The 13038-nt window shown below is 47.7% G+C and overlaps 1 protein-coding gene across 1 annotated transcript in view; it reads right to left on the bottom strand.

Annotated features, from left to right (window-relative positions):
* Positions 1-247: 247 nt before the first annotated feature.
* b3glctb (beta 3-glucosyltransferase b) overlaps positions 248-13038 on the bottom strand; it is a gene marked incomplete at both ends in the record, with an annotated part of 59625 nt that continues 46834 nt past the window's right edge. The window contains 4 exons of the mRNA XM_083653821.1: positions 248-385; positions 5015-5159; positions 11277-11396; positions 11605-11704. Coding sequence (XP_083509947.1) covers positions 248-385; positions 5015-5159; positions 11277-11396; positions 11605-11704 — 503 coding nt within the window. The remainder of the gene's footprint in view (positions 386-5014; positions 5160-11276; positions 11397-11604; positions 11705-13038) is intronic.

A 13038-nucleotide genomic window follows, 5' to 3' on the forward strand; every position in this document is an offset into this window, starting at 1 on the left:
CACACACACACACACACACACACACACACACACACACACACACACACACACACACACACACACACACACACACACACACACACACACACACACACACACACACACACACACACACACACACACAAAATTTAAGATTAAACTTCTTTGGACTATGATTTTGTTCACATTTACTTTTGATACAGTAACACACATGTACGCACACACACTGTACATAGCACAGCCTTCCTAGAGTTCGTCTGGTGCCTTCCTAGAGTTCGTCTGGTGCGTGTGTGTCCTGCAGCCAGTTTGTGTAGACGGACACAGGATCTGTGTTCCAGTGCTTGTGGAAGGAGATGGGCTGCTGCTGCAGGGAGAGCAGAGCGCTGGAGTAGTCAGCTGGACGCGCCTGAAACAACAGGAACAGGAGATGTGTCTGTGTGAGAGTGTGTGTGTGAGTGAGTGTGTGAGTGTGTGTGTGTGAGTGCAGGACCAGATTAACACCCCCAGGGGGCCCTAGGCACTGAAGCTCACCAGCCCAGTTGTGGCTCATTATTAGAATCAGAATGAGAATGAGAATCAGAATCACTTTTATTGCCACAGTATGCAAGTTACATAATGAGGAATTTGTCTTAGTGTCTGTATGCAGCGTAGCGGTCACATCAATATACAGAGATAAGAAGTAGGAAGATAACTAAAGACGATCACAAAGTTGCAAGTGCAATCAAATCGAGTAAATATATACAATATGTACATGAGTGGTGAAGTGTTCCGTGGATGATAAATATGAACTTACATGAGATTTACAGGCTGAGTTAAATAGGCGTTAAATAGGCAGTGGATTTACATGAATTTACAGTCCCAGTTAAACAGGCATTAAATTAGATATGAGTTACACAGTTGTATGGGGGGGGGGGGGGGGGTATTGATCTATCTATGGCTGGATACTGCAAGACTATGATCCTAGCAAGAACAAAACAAAACATAGAACACTGATTAAAACAGAAAATGTAAGAAATTAATACAAGATTAAAAGAAACATAGCAGCAGGGGGGTGAACCAATCAGTTAACGGAAAAAAAATAAAAAAATGATAAAAACTATAAAAACTATCAAACTAATAAAATAATAAAATTAAACAACAGTCTGGAGCAATCTCTTTAGGGTCCTCTTAAAACCACTCAAGGAGGTACTTACTTTAATTTCCTTAGGTAAAAGATTCCACTGAACAGCTCCACTGTATAGGAAGCTGTTCTTCCCCATTAGGGTTTTAAAATGACTGGGGACCAGGTCTGTTTCCCTGCCTCGAGTAAAGTGCTGGTGGGTCTCACGTACAAGTGAGAAATAGTGCAAGTGATAAGTCATAAGTCTTCCCCTCTATTCCAAACTATACATACTAGCAATCTCGCTCGCTCGATTCCTAGGCTCGCTGCCTCGCCTGCCCTGCTACTCACCCACTGCGCGTCGCATACACAGCTCAGCCACTACGCGGCCTCGCCTGCTGATGACATCATCACGGATGACATCATCACTGATGACATCATCACTGAACTTATATAGCCTCAGCCAGGAAGGATGACATCACTGATGACATCATCACTGATGAGATCACATCATGTAAAATGGCATTGCTGTGGCCGGATAAAATTCTGCTCACTCACACACACGCACACGGACACTTCTCATTCTTATTATAGGAGAACAATAATAGAGTGCTAACTGTCACAATGTCCACCGAAAACCCTCCTCACACTTGCAGTCTTCATGGCTATTGGACTCTGGAAATGTGCAGTTGGAGGAATCAGTGAGATTAAAAGATCTTGAATTGGAAATATGTTGCAAAAATAATTGGGTAGATAAACAAGCTTGAAGAAGAGAATAAAGTGCACCTAATGGAGTTAGACCTTTGTGCAACCTCTTGTGTGCTGGCATGTGTGTCTTCTGAGTTGTGTGAGATGTGAGCAAACTCATTCATCTGGTTCCGCCACTTTGGGGAAGAAGTTTATTACTTCAGTTATGTTTCAGCGAGTAGCGTTAACTTTGAAATGGCCTTAAGAGCTTTGCAATTAAAGTGTCAGAAAAGCACAGGAGGAGTAGGCATCATCTGCTGAGGATCACCTAAATCAGGGATACTCAACTTGCTTTGCCCGGGGGCCACTTTCGTGAAATGATAGAAGGCCAGGGGCCAGTTAATAAACAAACAATATACATTTTTCTGTAGCGGATTGTAGGTTTTTAGGGTGTCAGCCAGTTTAGTCTGACAATGTTGTGCACACCGGATAGTTAGTTAGGTTAAGTTAGTACATACATAAGTGCCTAGGTAGCAAGCAGACGGCGGTATTTGACAATTTAGCAGCTAAATCATAGATTATTGAACGATATTCCATATTCCAGACTGAAATGCTATAACAGAAGTGGAGTATTGACCAGAATGACATGAACATTTGGACACTTATTCAGCGGGTATCTTGCATGTTGCGTTCAGGTGCACTGTAAAAAAAAAAATTTTTTTTTTTTTTTTGCAATTCCATCGCGGGCCACACAGGGGGCGCATGAGTATCACTGACCTAAATCATCATCACAATATGGCTGCTGTGCTCAGCATGAGTTGGTCCCTGAGGATTATTTCCAGAAAGTTTGGCATTTTATAAAACATATATATATATATATATATATATATATATATATATATATATAAATCCAGGATTATGTGGAGTTTGTTCACTGGTGTTCAAAACAGAGGGCAAAAAACGTTCAACAAATCATTGATTTGATTGTTATGGAGGAGTTTAAAAACCGCAAAGCTACAAATCCAGCAAAGAGATATTTAGAGTGATCAAGTCATGAAAAAGGATTTCCACAAAGCATTTTCATAAAGTTCAGAGGTGCCCTTGAAAGCCAGCACTCCTAAAAGGCTGATGGGAAGATAGGGGAAGAATGATGCTTTTTTCACATAATGATGTAGCTCATTTGCTTTGTTCGGATTCAGGGGCTAAAATGATGCAATTGTTGCATTTGTGTTCACACAGCCAAAGATCAAACGATCCAGATAGAGATGCAACCCTCACAGATTAGCAAGGAGACTGCGCTAATTAGCAGTTCGTAAATAAATTCACATAGATTGTTTTGACGGCTGAAATGATAAGAATGTGTGCGCATTGGGTAAGAGTGTCGTGTGCGCCCACTCTTTTGGATGAAGGTTATTTATTTTCATGACTTTTTTCTGGGCTGGGCTTTTTAGATCTTTACTGTAAAGGGTTTTCTTGGTTGTAGGTTGCATATTTAGCAATTGGCAATGTGTGATGAAGGTTAACGGGACATGCTGCGCATTTGGCACTGCGTAATGGTGAGACCTTATGGCAATTTGGCAAAAAAACACATGTGAGAATGACGTGCATGTGTGTGTGTGTGTGTGTGCAGGCGCGGACTGCATAATCGGGCACGTCGGGTAAATGCCCCGTGAACTGGCCTGCAAAAAAAAAAAAAAAAAAAAAAAATTGGTGCCCGCAGTCAGGCCACTCACTGAACAGCAGGCCAGGCGCCGCCTACTGGTTTACTAGTGGTTTTATTACTTTATTTAAAGTGGGTGCATCTCATTGTAAACTTGGACTCGGCCCAAATTGGGCTTCAAACGGCCCAAATCTGGCTTCAAACGACTCAAATTGGGCTTCAAACGGCCCAAATTGGGCTTCAAACGACCCAGATTGGGCTTCAAACGGCCCAAATTGGGCTTCAAACGGCCCACATTTTTCGCACACTGACCAAAGGTCGCCGGCATGCGCGTGCGTCGGCCCGTATCGGCCTGGCCTGCTTGGTATCTAATGCCCGGCCTGAATTATGATCCCAGTCCGCCCCTGTGTGTGTGTGTGTGTGTGTGTGTGTGTGTGTGTGAGAGAGAGAGAGAGTTAGACCCTTAGGAAGTAAGGAAAGGAACCCACTGCGTTAACCAAACGAACAACGAAAACCCACAATGGATATGACTTAATGAATGGATATGACTTAATGAATGGATATGACTTAATGAATGGATATGACTTAAAGGTCCCATTCCGTGCAAAAGCTGTTTTTACTTGTAAATGCATATACTGCTGTCATCCCTCCCTGTAATGAGTGGTCACAAGCTCAGAACTGCCACAGTTGGATTTGTCCCTATCCAGCTTCCCCCTGCAGTCTCCTTCAAGCCACGCCCCCTAACGGTCTGTTTCCCAGACGGCGTATTGGGACGTCACGATGGTCCTCAAGCATACTGCGCGCGTCTCTCTCACACAAGCTACCTGCACCATTTTGTCTATAGCCACAAAATTAACACTTCTAGCTGGAGCGACGCCAACTGTACGTGATCCAGCAACTGCGGAGGTGCATTCGGTACGTCTAGGCATTTTGAGATGTCCTCTTTAGCGTAGCAACCGTTAAGTTAGCAATAGCTCGTTGCTAACGTTAGTTGTGGACACAACCTAGCGTGCTGGTCCACAGACGCTAATCTGATTGGCCGCTGGGAGCCTGGGGCGGGCTCTCCCTCAGCGGCCAATGGGAACTGTTAGTTCTGAATATATTATAGAAACAGATCATTCTTGGGATGCAACGAGATGAGGAAGGGACAACTCCTTCACAACAAACGGGGTTGCTATATTTTCGACAAATTAATCCAGAATCATGTTTTATGGACCAGAGACACACGTTTTTAAGAGGTTACAGCTGCACGAATTGGGACCTTTAATGAATGGATATGACTTAATGGATCTGACTTAAATGAATGGGAGATAGCTTGATCCCCCCCCCCCACCTTCATTGACCATCATAGTACCACCACAGCTACTCCTATTCCAGCCCCTTCCATAACTTTTCGACGGGTGCACCACCAGTGCTAGGACTTCTGATCAGAAAATTATCAAAAATCAGGGACCGTACAAAATAGAATGCACTGATATACAAGATTGACGGTATCCAATGGTAGTTTAGGGTTAGGGTTTGCAGACAACAAATGTCCTCACAAGTATATTGATACAAACGTGTGTACTTGTGTGTATTCTATACTCTACCTGGTGGAACAGCGGGCTGTGTGTGATGGGGACGCCCAGTGAAGTCAGACACATGCCCAACACCATGTCATCAGGAGCATCATCACTGTAGCAGCTACAGCCACTGGAGACCAGCCTGGACACTGCTACCCTGCTGAGCACCATCCTGCACACGCACGCACACACACACACACACACACACACACACACACACACACACACACACACACACACACACACACACACACACACACACACACACGGTTGTGAAAAAGAGGACCCCTTTGAAAATGTTTTTTCCCCTTGCCAAAATTCCTTATCGATTCCTTAAGTCTTCTAGTTTCATACCAGATACCATTTAGAAGGAGCCTGCTGCAACCTCTTAAAGTAAATGTTAAAAATTGTGATTCTAATAATAAGTGATTCTAATAATAATAATAATAATAATGCAATTCCCTGGCAGAGCCCCGCGGACCACAGTTTGGGAACCAATGTGCTAAACAACAAACAACAAGAATATGTCACTAAGAAGATCTATTGGGATAGAATAATGATTGACAATAAAACAGCCATGGCACCAGGATTTCAATTTTGGATGGGCCAAAGTAATTTTGGATGCCTTTTAATCGCAGGGTCGTAGGTTCACACCCACGTTGAAAAAGACTGTGATTGTTGGGATAATTAACTTTCAAAGATGTTGGTTGTGGAAACTGTTTGGATGGATCAGAGAGCCTCTGACTGGTGTGCACATTAAAACACAAGGATCCAAGGGCCGTTTAACCTTTTATTTGGAGTAGGTTTGGCAGTAGGTTGAATGGATGGATGATGGATGGATGAATGGATGATTTCTGTACAATGATAAACAAACAAGGATTAATACATTGATGTGCCCACCATAACTAAATAAAAATAACAAAGGAATATAAGCTTACATTTTTGTATGCATCCACTAACTTAAGGTAAAAATAACTGCACAGGTTTCACACTGGTCTCCAACTTCAGACAGGGCCTGTTCATAGGCAAGATAAACATATAACTAAGATGCATGACAGCAGGTAAGGATAAATCAAACATGACATAAAAAGGTACACAGTTAACATAAAAAGGTATATACTTGTCTACTTACTGGTGGGCATCACCTTACGGTTTTCACAGGTTAAATACTAAGAGATGCAAACATTTGCTTCTTGGTTTGGTGGTGCTGCAAAATGGTGGCAGACAAAGGGGAGTGAGGGAGCACACTCTGCTCCTATATAATGCCCTTCCCAAGCTCCTCCCCTATGCCCAGGTGAGTGACAGGTGATCTCTCCTCCCACTCTGGTCTCACAGCACTGATCTACTGAGTTTGAGCTTGAGATTTTCAACACACGTGTTACCTCCGGCTTGGTCGGCCGTCCATACAGGCACAATTGGCTGGTGTCTGCGGGTGCCGGGTTGGAAGCCGGATTGTGGGTATGTGTCCTGGTCGCTGCACTAGTGCCTCCTCTGCTCGGTCGGGGCGCCTGGTTGGGGTGGAAGGGAACTGGTGGGAATAGCATGATCCTCCCACGTGTTATGTCCTACCAGTGAAGCTCCCCGTCAGGTGAAACGACACGGCTGGCAACTGCCATGTGTCAGAGGAAGCAGCAGAGGGTGGAGCAGAGACCGGGGCAGCAGGGGGGAATTGGCCCAAGTACAATTGGGGAAAAAATGAGGGGGACATCAGAAAAAATGAGAGAAAAAAGAATGAGTCTCTTGGCGACAGTCCCCCCGTGTCAGAGACTGTTGCACAACCATAGGGAGGAGGAGAGAGACTGCTGCACAGCTGTAGGGAGGAGCAGAGAGACTGCTGCACAGCTGTAGGGAGGTGCAGAGAGACTGCTGCACAACTGTAGGGAGGAGCAGAGAGACTGTTGCACAGCCAAGATTCAAGATTCAAGATTCAAGATTTTTATTGTCACTCCGTAGTACAAGTATCACGTGTGAAATTCTTGTGCTGTGAACTCCGTTTACAACATAATACAAATATAACAGGGCATATGAGTGCAAAAACAACAAGAGACACAACAAGCAATAAGGCAGTAGAGTGATAAGACAAGTCAGAGAGAGTGGCATATTCACTGCACATAGGTGCACATGTCATGTGCATACTTTGGACGTACTTAAACATTTTAAATTCGATGTATTTGACGTACAGGTGCAAATAGCATATACCTAATTAAACATACATTAGACAAACATTAGACATACATAATGGTAGCATCTACAGTGCGGTACAATACAGCTACTACACTATTTGTGTATGTTAAGGAGTCTCGTGGCCTGCGGGAAGAAACTGTCCCTCAAGCGATTTGTGCGTGCTTTTGGGACCCTGTATCTCCTCCCTGAGGGTAACAGGGAGAACAGGCTGTTGTGGGGATGGTTTGTGTCTTTGATGATCTTCAGGGACCTCCTGAGGCACCGCTGGTTATATAGTTCCTGCAGTTCTGGCAGCTCACATCCTGTTACGTGCTGGGCCGCGCCCCTCACTCTTCGTAGCGCCCTGCGGTCCATGTTCGGTCCATGTTCATACAGTTCCCGTACCAGGTGGTGAAGCAGCCAGTCAGCAGGCTTTCAATGGTGCCTCTGGAGAAGTCCCTAAGGATTTCTGGCCTTAGCCCAAATTTCTTTAGGCGCCTGAGTCCGTGTAGTCGCTGTTGGGCCTTTTTGACAACAGTGGCGGTGTGACCGGCCCATGTCAGGTCCTGGTGGATGTTGACTCCCAGGTACTTGAAGCTGTCCACCCTTTCCACCACTGTGCCGTTGATTGTGATTGGGGGGTGTGCGCCCCCCCCCCTCCTGTGGTCTACAATGATCTCCTTGGTCTTGGAGACGTTCAGAGAGAGGTGGTTGTCCTGGCACCACTGTTCTAGGGCCTTCACCTCCTCTCTGTAGGCCGTCTCGTCGCCCCTGGAGATCAGCCCCACGACCGCTGTGTCATCTGCAAACTTCACGATGGTGTTAGAGATTTGAGTCACCACGCAGTCGTGGGTGTAGAGGTCATACCAGAAGGGGCTGGAGACGCATCCCTGGGGCGCTCCTATGCTGATGGTCAGTGGGGAGGAGGTGAGGTTGCCCACTCTCACCACCTGGCAGCCGTCTGTCAGAAAGTCCAGGATCCAGTCACACATTGCTGTGTTTAGTCCCAGGACCTTGAGCTTGCTTACCAGCCTGGAGGGTACTATGGTGTTGAATGCTGAGCTGTAGTCCACAAACAGCTTTCTCACATAGGTGTCCTTCCCCTCCAGGTGTGAGAGGGCAGTGTGGAGTACATGTGCTATTGCATCCGCCATGCTCCTGTTGGGGCGGTATGCAAATTGGAGCGGGTCGTGGTCCGGGGGGAGTGTGGGGCGGATCTGTGATATGACTAGCCTTTCAAAGCACTTGCTGGCTATAGGCGTGAGGGCTATTGGGCGCCAGTCGTTTAGGCTGGTCACTTTCTGCTGTTTGGGGATGGGGATGATGATGCCATAGGGAGGAGCAGAGACTGCTGCACAGCCATAGGGAGGAGCAGAGAGACTGTTGCACAGCCATAGGGAGGAGCATAGAGAGACTGCTGCACAGCCATAGGGAGGAGCAGAGACTGCTGCACAGCCATAGGGAGGAGCAGAGACTGCTGCACAGCCATAGGGAGGAGCAGAGAGACTGTTGCACAGCCATAGGGAGGAGCAGAGAGACTGTTGCACAGCCATAGGGAGGAGCAGAGAGACTGTTGCACAGTTGTAGGGAGGAGCAGAGAGACTGTTGCACAGCTGTAGGGAGGAGCAGAGAGACTGTTGCACAGCCATAGGGAGGAGCAGAGAGACTGTTGCACAGCCATAGGGAGGAGCAGAGAGACTGTTGCACAGCCATAGGGAGGAGCAGAGAGACTGTTGCACAGCCATAGGGAGGAGCAGAGAGACTGTTGCACAGCCATAGGGAGGAGCAGAGAGACTGTTGCACAGCCATAGGGAGGAGCAGAGAGACTGTTGCACAACCGTAGGGAGGAGCAGAGAGACTGTTGCACAGCCGTAGGGAGGAGCAGAGAGACTGTTGCACAGCTGTAGGGAGGAGCAGAGAGACTGTTGCACAGCCATAGGGAGGAGCAGAGAGACTGTTGCACAGCCATAGGGAGGAGCAGAGAGACTGTTGCACAACCGTAGGGAGGAGCAGAGAGACTGTTGCACAGCCATAGGGAGGAGCAGAGAGACTGTTGCACAACCGTAGGGAGGAGCAGAGAGACTGTTGCACAGCCATAGGGAGGAGCAGAGAGACTGTTGCACAGCCGTAGGGAGGAGCAGAGAGACTGTTGCACAACCATAGGGAGGAGCAGAGAGACTGTTGCACAGCCATAGGGAGGAGCAGAGAGACTGTTGCACAGCCATAGGGAGGAGCAGAGAGACTGTTGCACAGCCATAGGGAGGAGCAGAGAGACTGCTGCACAGCCATAGGGAGGAGCAGAGACTGCTGCACAGCCATAGGGAGGAGCAGAGAGACTGTTGCACAGCCATAGGGAGGAGCAGAGAGACTGTTGCACAACCGTAGGGAGGAGCAGAGAGACTGTTGCACAGCCATAGGGAGGAGCAGAGAGACTGTTGCACAGCCATAGGGAGGAGCAGAGAGACTGTTGCACAACCGTAGGGAGGAGCAGAGAGACTGTTGCACAGCCGTAGGGAGGAGCAGAGAGACTGTTGCACAGCTGTAGGGAGGAGCAGAGAGACTGTTGCACAGCCATAGGGAGGAGCAGAGAGACTGTTGCACAGCCATAGGGAGGAGCAGAGAGACTGTTGCACAACCGTGGGGAGGAGCAGAGAGACTGTTGCACAGCCATAGGGAGGAGCAGAGAGACTGTTGCACAACCGTAGGGAGGAGCAGAGAGACTGTTGCACAGCCATAGGGAGGAGCAGAGAGACTGTTGCACAGCCGTAGGGAGGAGCAGAGAGACTGTTGCACAACCATAGGGAGGAGCAGAGAGACTGTTGCACAGCCATAGGGAGGAGCAGAGAGACTGTTGCACAGCCATAGGGAGGAGCAGAGAGACTGCTGCACAGCCATAGGGAGGAGCAGAGACTGCTGCACAGCCATAGGGAGGAGCAGAGAGACTGTTGCACAGCCATAGGGAGGAGCAGAGAGACTGTTGCACAACCGTAGGGAGGAGCAGAGAGACTGTTGCACAGCCATAGGGAGGAGCAGAGAGACTGTTGCACAACCGTAGGGAGGAGCAGAGAGACTGTTGCACAGCCATAGGGAGGAGCAGAGAGACTGTTGCACAGCCATAGGGAGGAGCAGAGAGACTGTTGCACAACCGTAGGGAGGAGCAGAGAGACTGTTGCACAGCCATAGGGAGGAGCAGAGAGACTGTTGCACAGCCATAGGGAGGAGCAGAGAGACTGTTGCACAACCGTAGGGAGGAGCAGAGAGACTGTTGCACAGCCGTAGGGAGGAGCAGAGAGACTGTTGCACAACCGTAGGGAGGAGCAGAGAGACTGTTGCATAGCTGTAGGGAGGAGCAGAGACTGTTGCACAACCGTAGGGAGGAGCAGGGAGGATTCAGAGCAGCTGAAGATATTTTCAACAACCTTTATCCCTTTTGTGGCCTCGGGTGAGCAAATGCTACCTGGATAATTGCACAGCCATGAGAATGATGTAACTGTCCTTTATGTCCTTTGAGCTCTTGCTCCCTCTATTACGCTCACAATAGAAAAAAACACAATTTCAGACGGCAGCCCGTCTTTATTGTCACACGAACACTACAACACATGCATGCGGCCACTACACACACTCATGCTGACGGTGGCCTGTGAAATATGTCCTCTGCATTTGACCCATCCAGGCTTGTCCTTTCCTCCAGGGGGCAGGCCAGGAGCAGTGGTCGCGATTTCTTTCCAGCGCCCGGGGACCTTCATTGGACCATCATTGGACCAACTTCAGATGTTGTCATCACTGGTCGGATGACGATCTTCTGCATGTTTTTAGTGGGGGGTTATGTACGGAGGAACCCCCTGGGGGGTACGGGGAGAACATGCAAACTCCACACAGAAAGGCCCTTTCGACGAGATAGCCCACCTGGGCAGTAGGCACTGAAGATATGGGGGGGGTCACAACTTCAGCGCCCACAGCATCCCAGGTGAGAATCGAACCCAGGACCTTCGAGCTGTGAGGCGACAGCGCTTACCACTGCACCACCATAGCTCACGGCCCACTGGAGTTTTCATACATTTGATTTGACCACGACATCACTGCCTACCCACCCTATGTCACCACCACCACCATCCCACTGCCTCACCCGCCTCCTCCTGTGGTGTAGCTGTATCCGTTGTGAACCAAGCCGTAGCCGTATCTCTCCCCCAGGCTCAATGCTTCCCTGGGGTCATAGCAACGCAGCAGTCTCAGCAACCTGGGTAAACTACAGATGGACAGATCAACAGACAGAAGGATAAACAGTAACACACACACACACACACACACACACACACACACACACACACACACACACACACACACAGTGAGAAGAATTTCCTGATTTTGTTTTTGTTCCATTAAATTATTCAAATATATTATAGTTTTCCAGAAGTAGTAAGTCAAACACAAGCTAACTCTGGCACAAGCGTTACCTGATGAGTGTATCATCATCAACAATGAGTAGCCAGTCAGCCTTTGGCACGGCATTACTCAGGAACCGCTTCAAGATGGCAAGTGTCTTCCCACAATGCCCTGCCGAAGAGAAAGACAAAGAAAGCTCGACAAATGAGAATGTGTGTGTGGATCACAGAGACAAGTGAGACAACCGTCTGGTATGTGCCATCCTCTGATATACAGTATCATTCACAACACCATGCCTCAGAGCCAGAGATGGGGACTTGGACTTGAGACTTGGACTTGAGTCGCACTTAAGTCTCACTCACAGTGACTTGAGACTTGACTTGAGACTCGTCCTCAAAGACTTGAGACTTGACTTGGACTTGAGGTTTGGGACGTGAACAATCTTTATTTATTTTTATTTTTTCCCCCCGATTTTTTATCCCATTTTATCCCCCATTAGTGCTCACTTGATTTCTCTGTCCTGGTTGCTACTCCATCCTCTGCCGATCTGGGGAGAGCCGAGACTGGCTCCATGCTTCCTCCAAGACATGGGCAGTCAGCCAGCCGCTTCTTTTCACCTGACAGAGGAAGCTTCACCGGTAGGACATAGCACGTGGGAGGTTTACACTATTCCAACCAGTTCCCCTCCCTCTGAACATGCGCCCTTAACGACCAGAGGAGGAACCACATTAGCAACCAGGGTATTGCATGTTTTTGTGAAGGGGGTTCCTATATGAAGGAAACCCCCGGGAGGCACGGGGAGAACATGCAAACTCCACACAGAAAGGCCCTTTTGACGACCCCACCCGGGCGGTGGCCACTCGAGGACATGCGGACGGGCACGCATTCCTTCAGCGTTCACATCGTCCCAGGTGGGAATCGAACCCACGACCTTCGAGCTGTGAGGCGATAGTGCTTACCACAGCACCACCGTACCTCCCACAATCTTTATTTTTTATTAAAATTTATTTTGGTGCATTAACATTAAGTAACTCTATAGTGATGTCATCCAATCAATGCTGATACTGTATGCTAATAGATAAAGGAGTGAGGATAATACAGTACATGCTTTGAATTCCTTAGTTTTAGCTATGTAGTGTTCTAAGCAGACCAGATGGCATGCAGCAGATGATAGAACACTCATCCATAAGAGACTTCAGACTTGACTTGGACTTGAGCTCAAAGACTTGAGACTTGACTTGGACTTGCAAAAAATTACTTGTGAGCATCTCTGCTCAGAGCAAACAAGTGACAGCTAGTAGAGTGTAGGTACAAACTTGTCACGTGGTCACATACTGTATGGGTGAATAATACAATATTGTTCAATTCTGGTCTTTGAGTTCAGGTGGAAACATCTGGGAAAATGTGCATCTTAACTGATTGCATACATCACGTCAAGCACACAGTTAATTTGAACCTGTAAGAAATGATTACTTTCATGATGAGAAAATTGTTTTCCCCAAGAC

The sequence above is a fragment of the Poromitra crassiceps genome (assembly GCF_964638095.1).
Source record: "Poromitra crassiceps genome assembly, chromosome: 1".
In the NCBI taxonomy this organism is placed as follows: Eukaryota; Metazoa; Chordata; class Actinopteri; order Beryciformes; family Melamphaidae; genus Poromitra; species Poromitra crassiceps.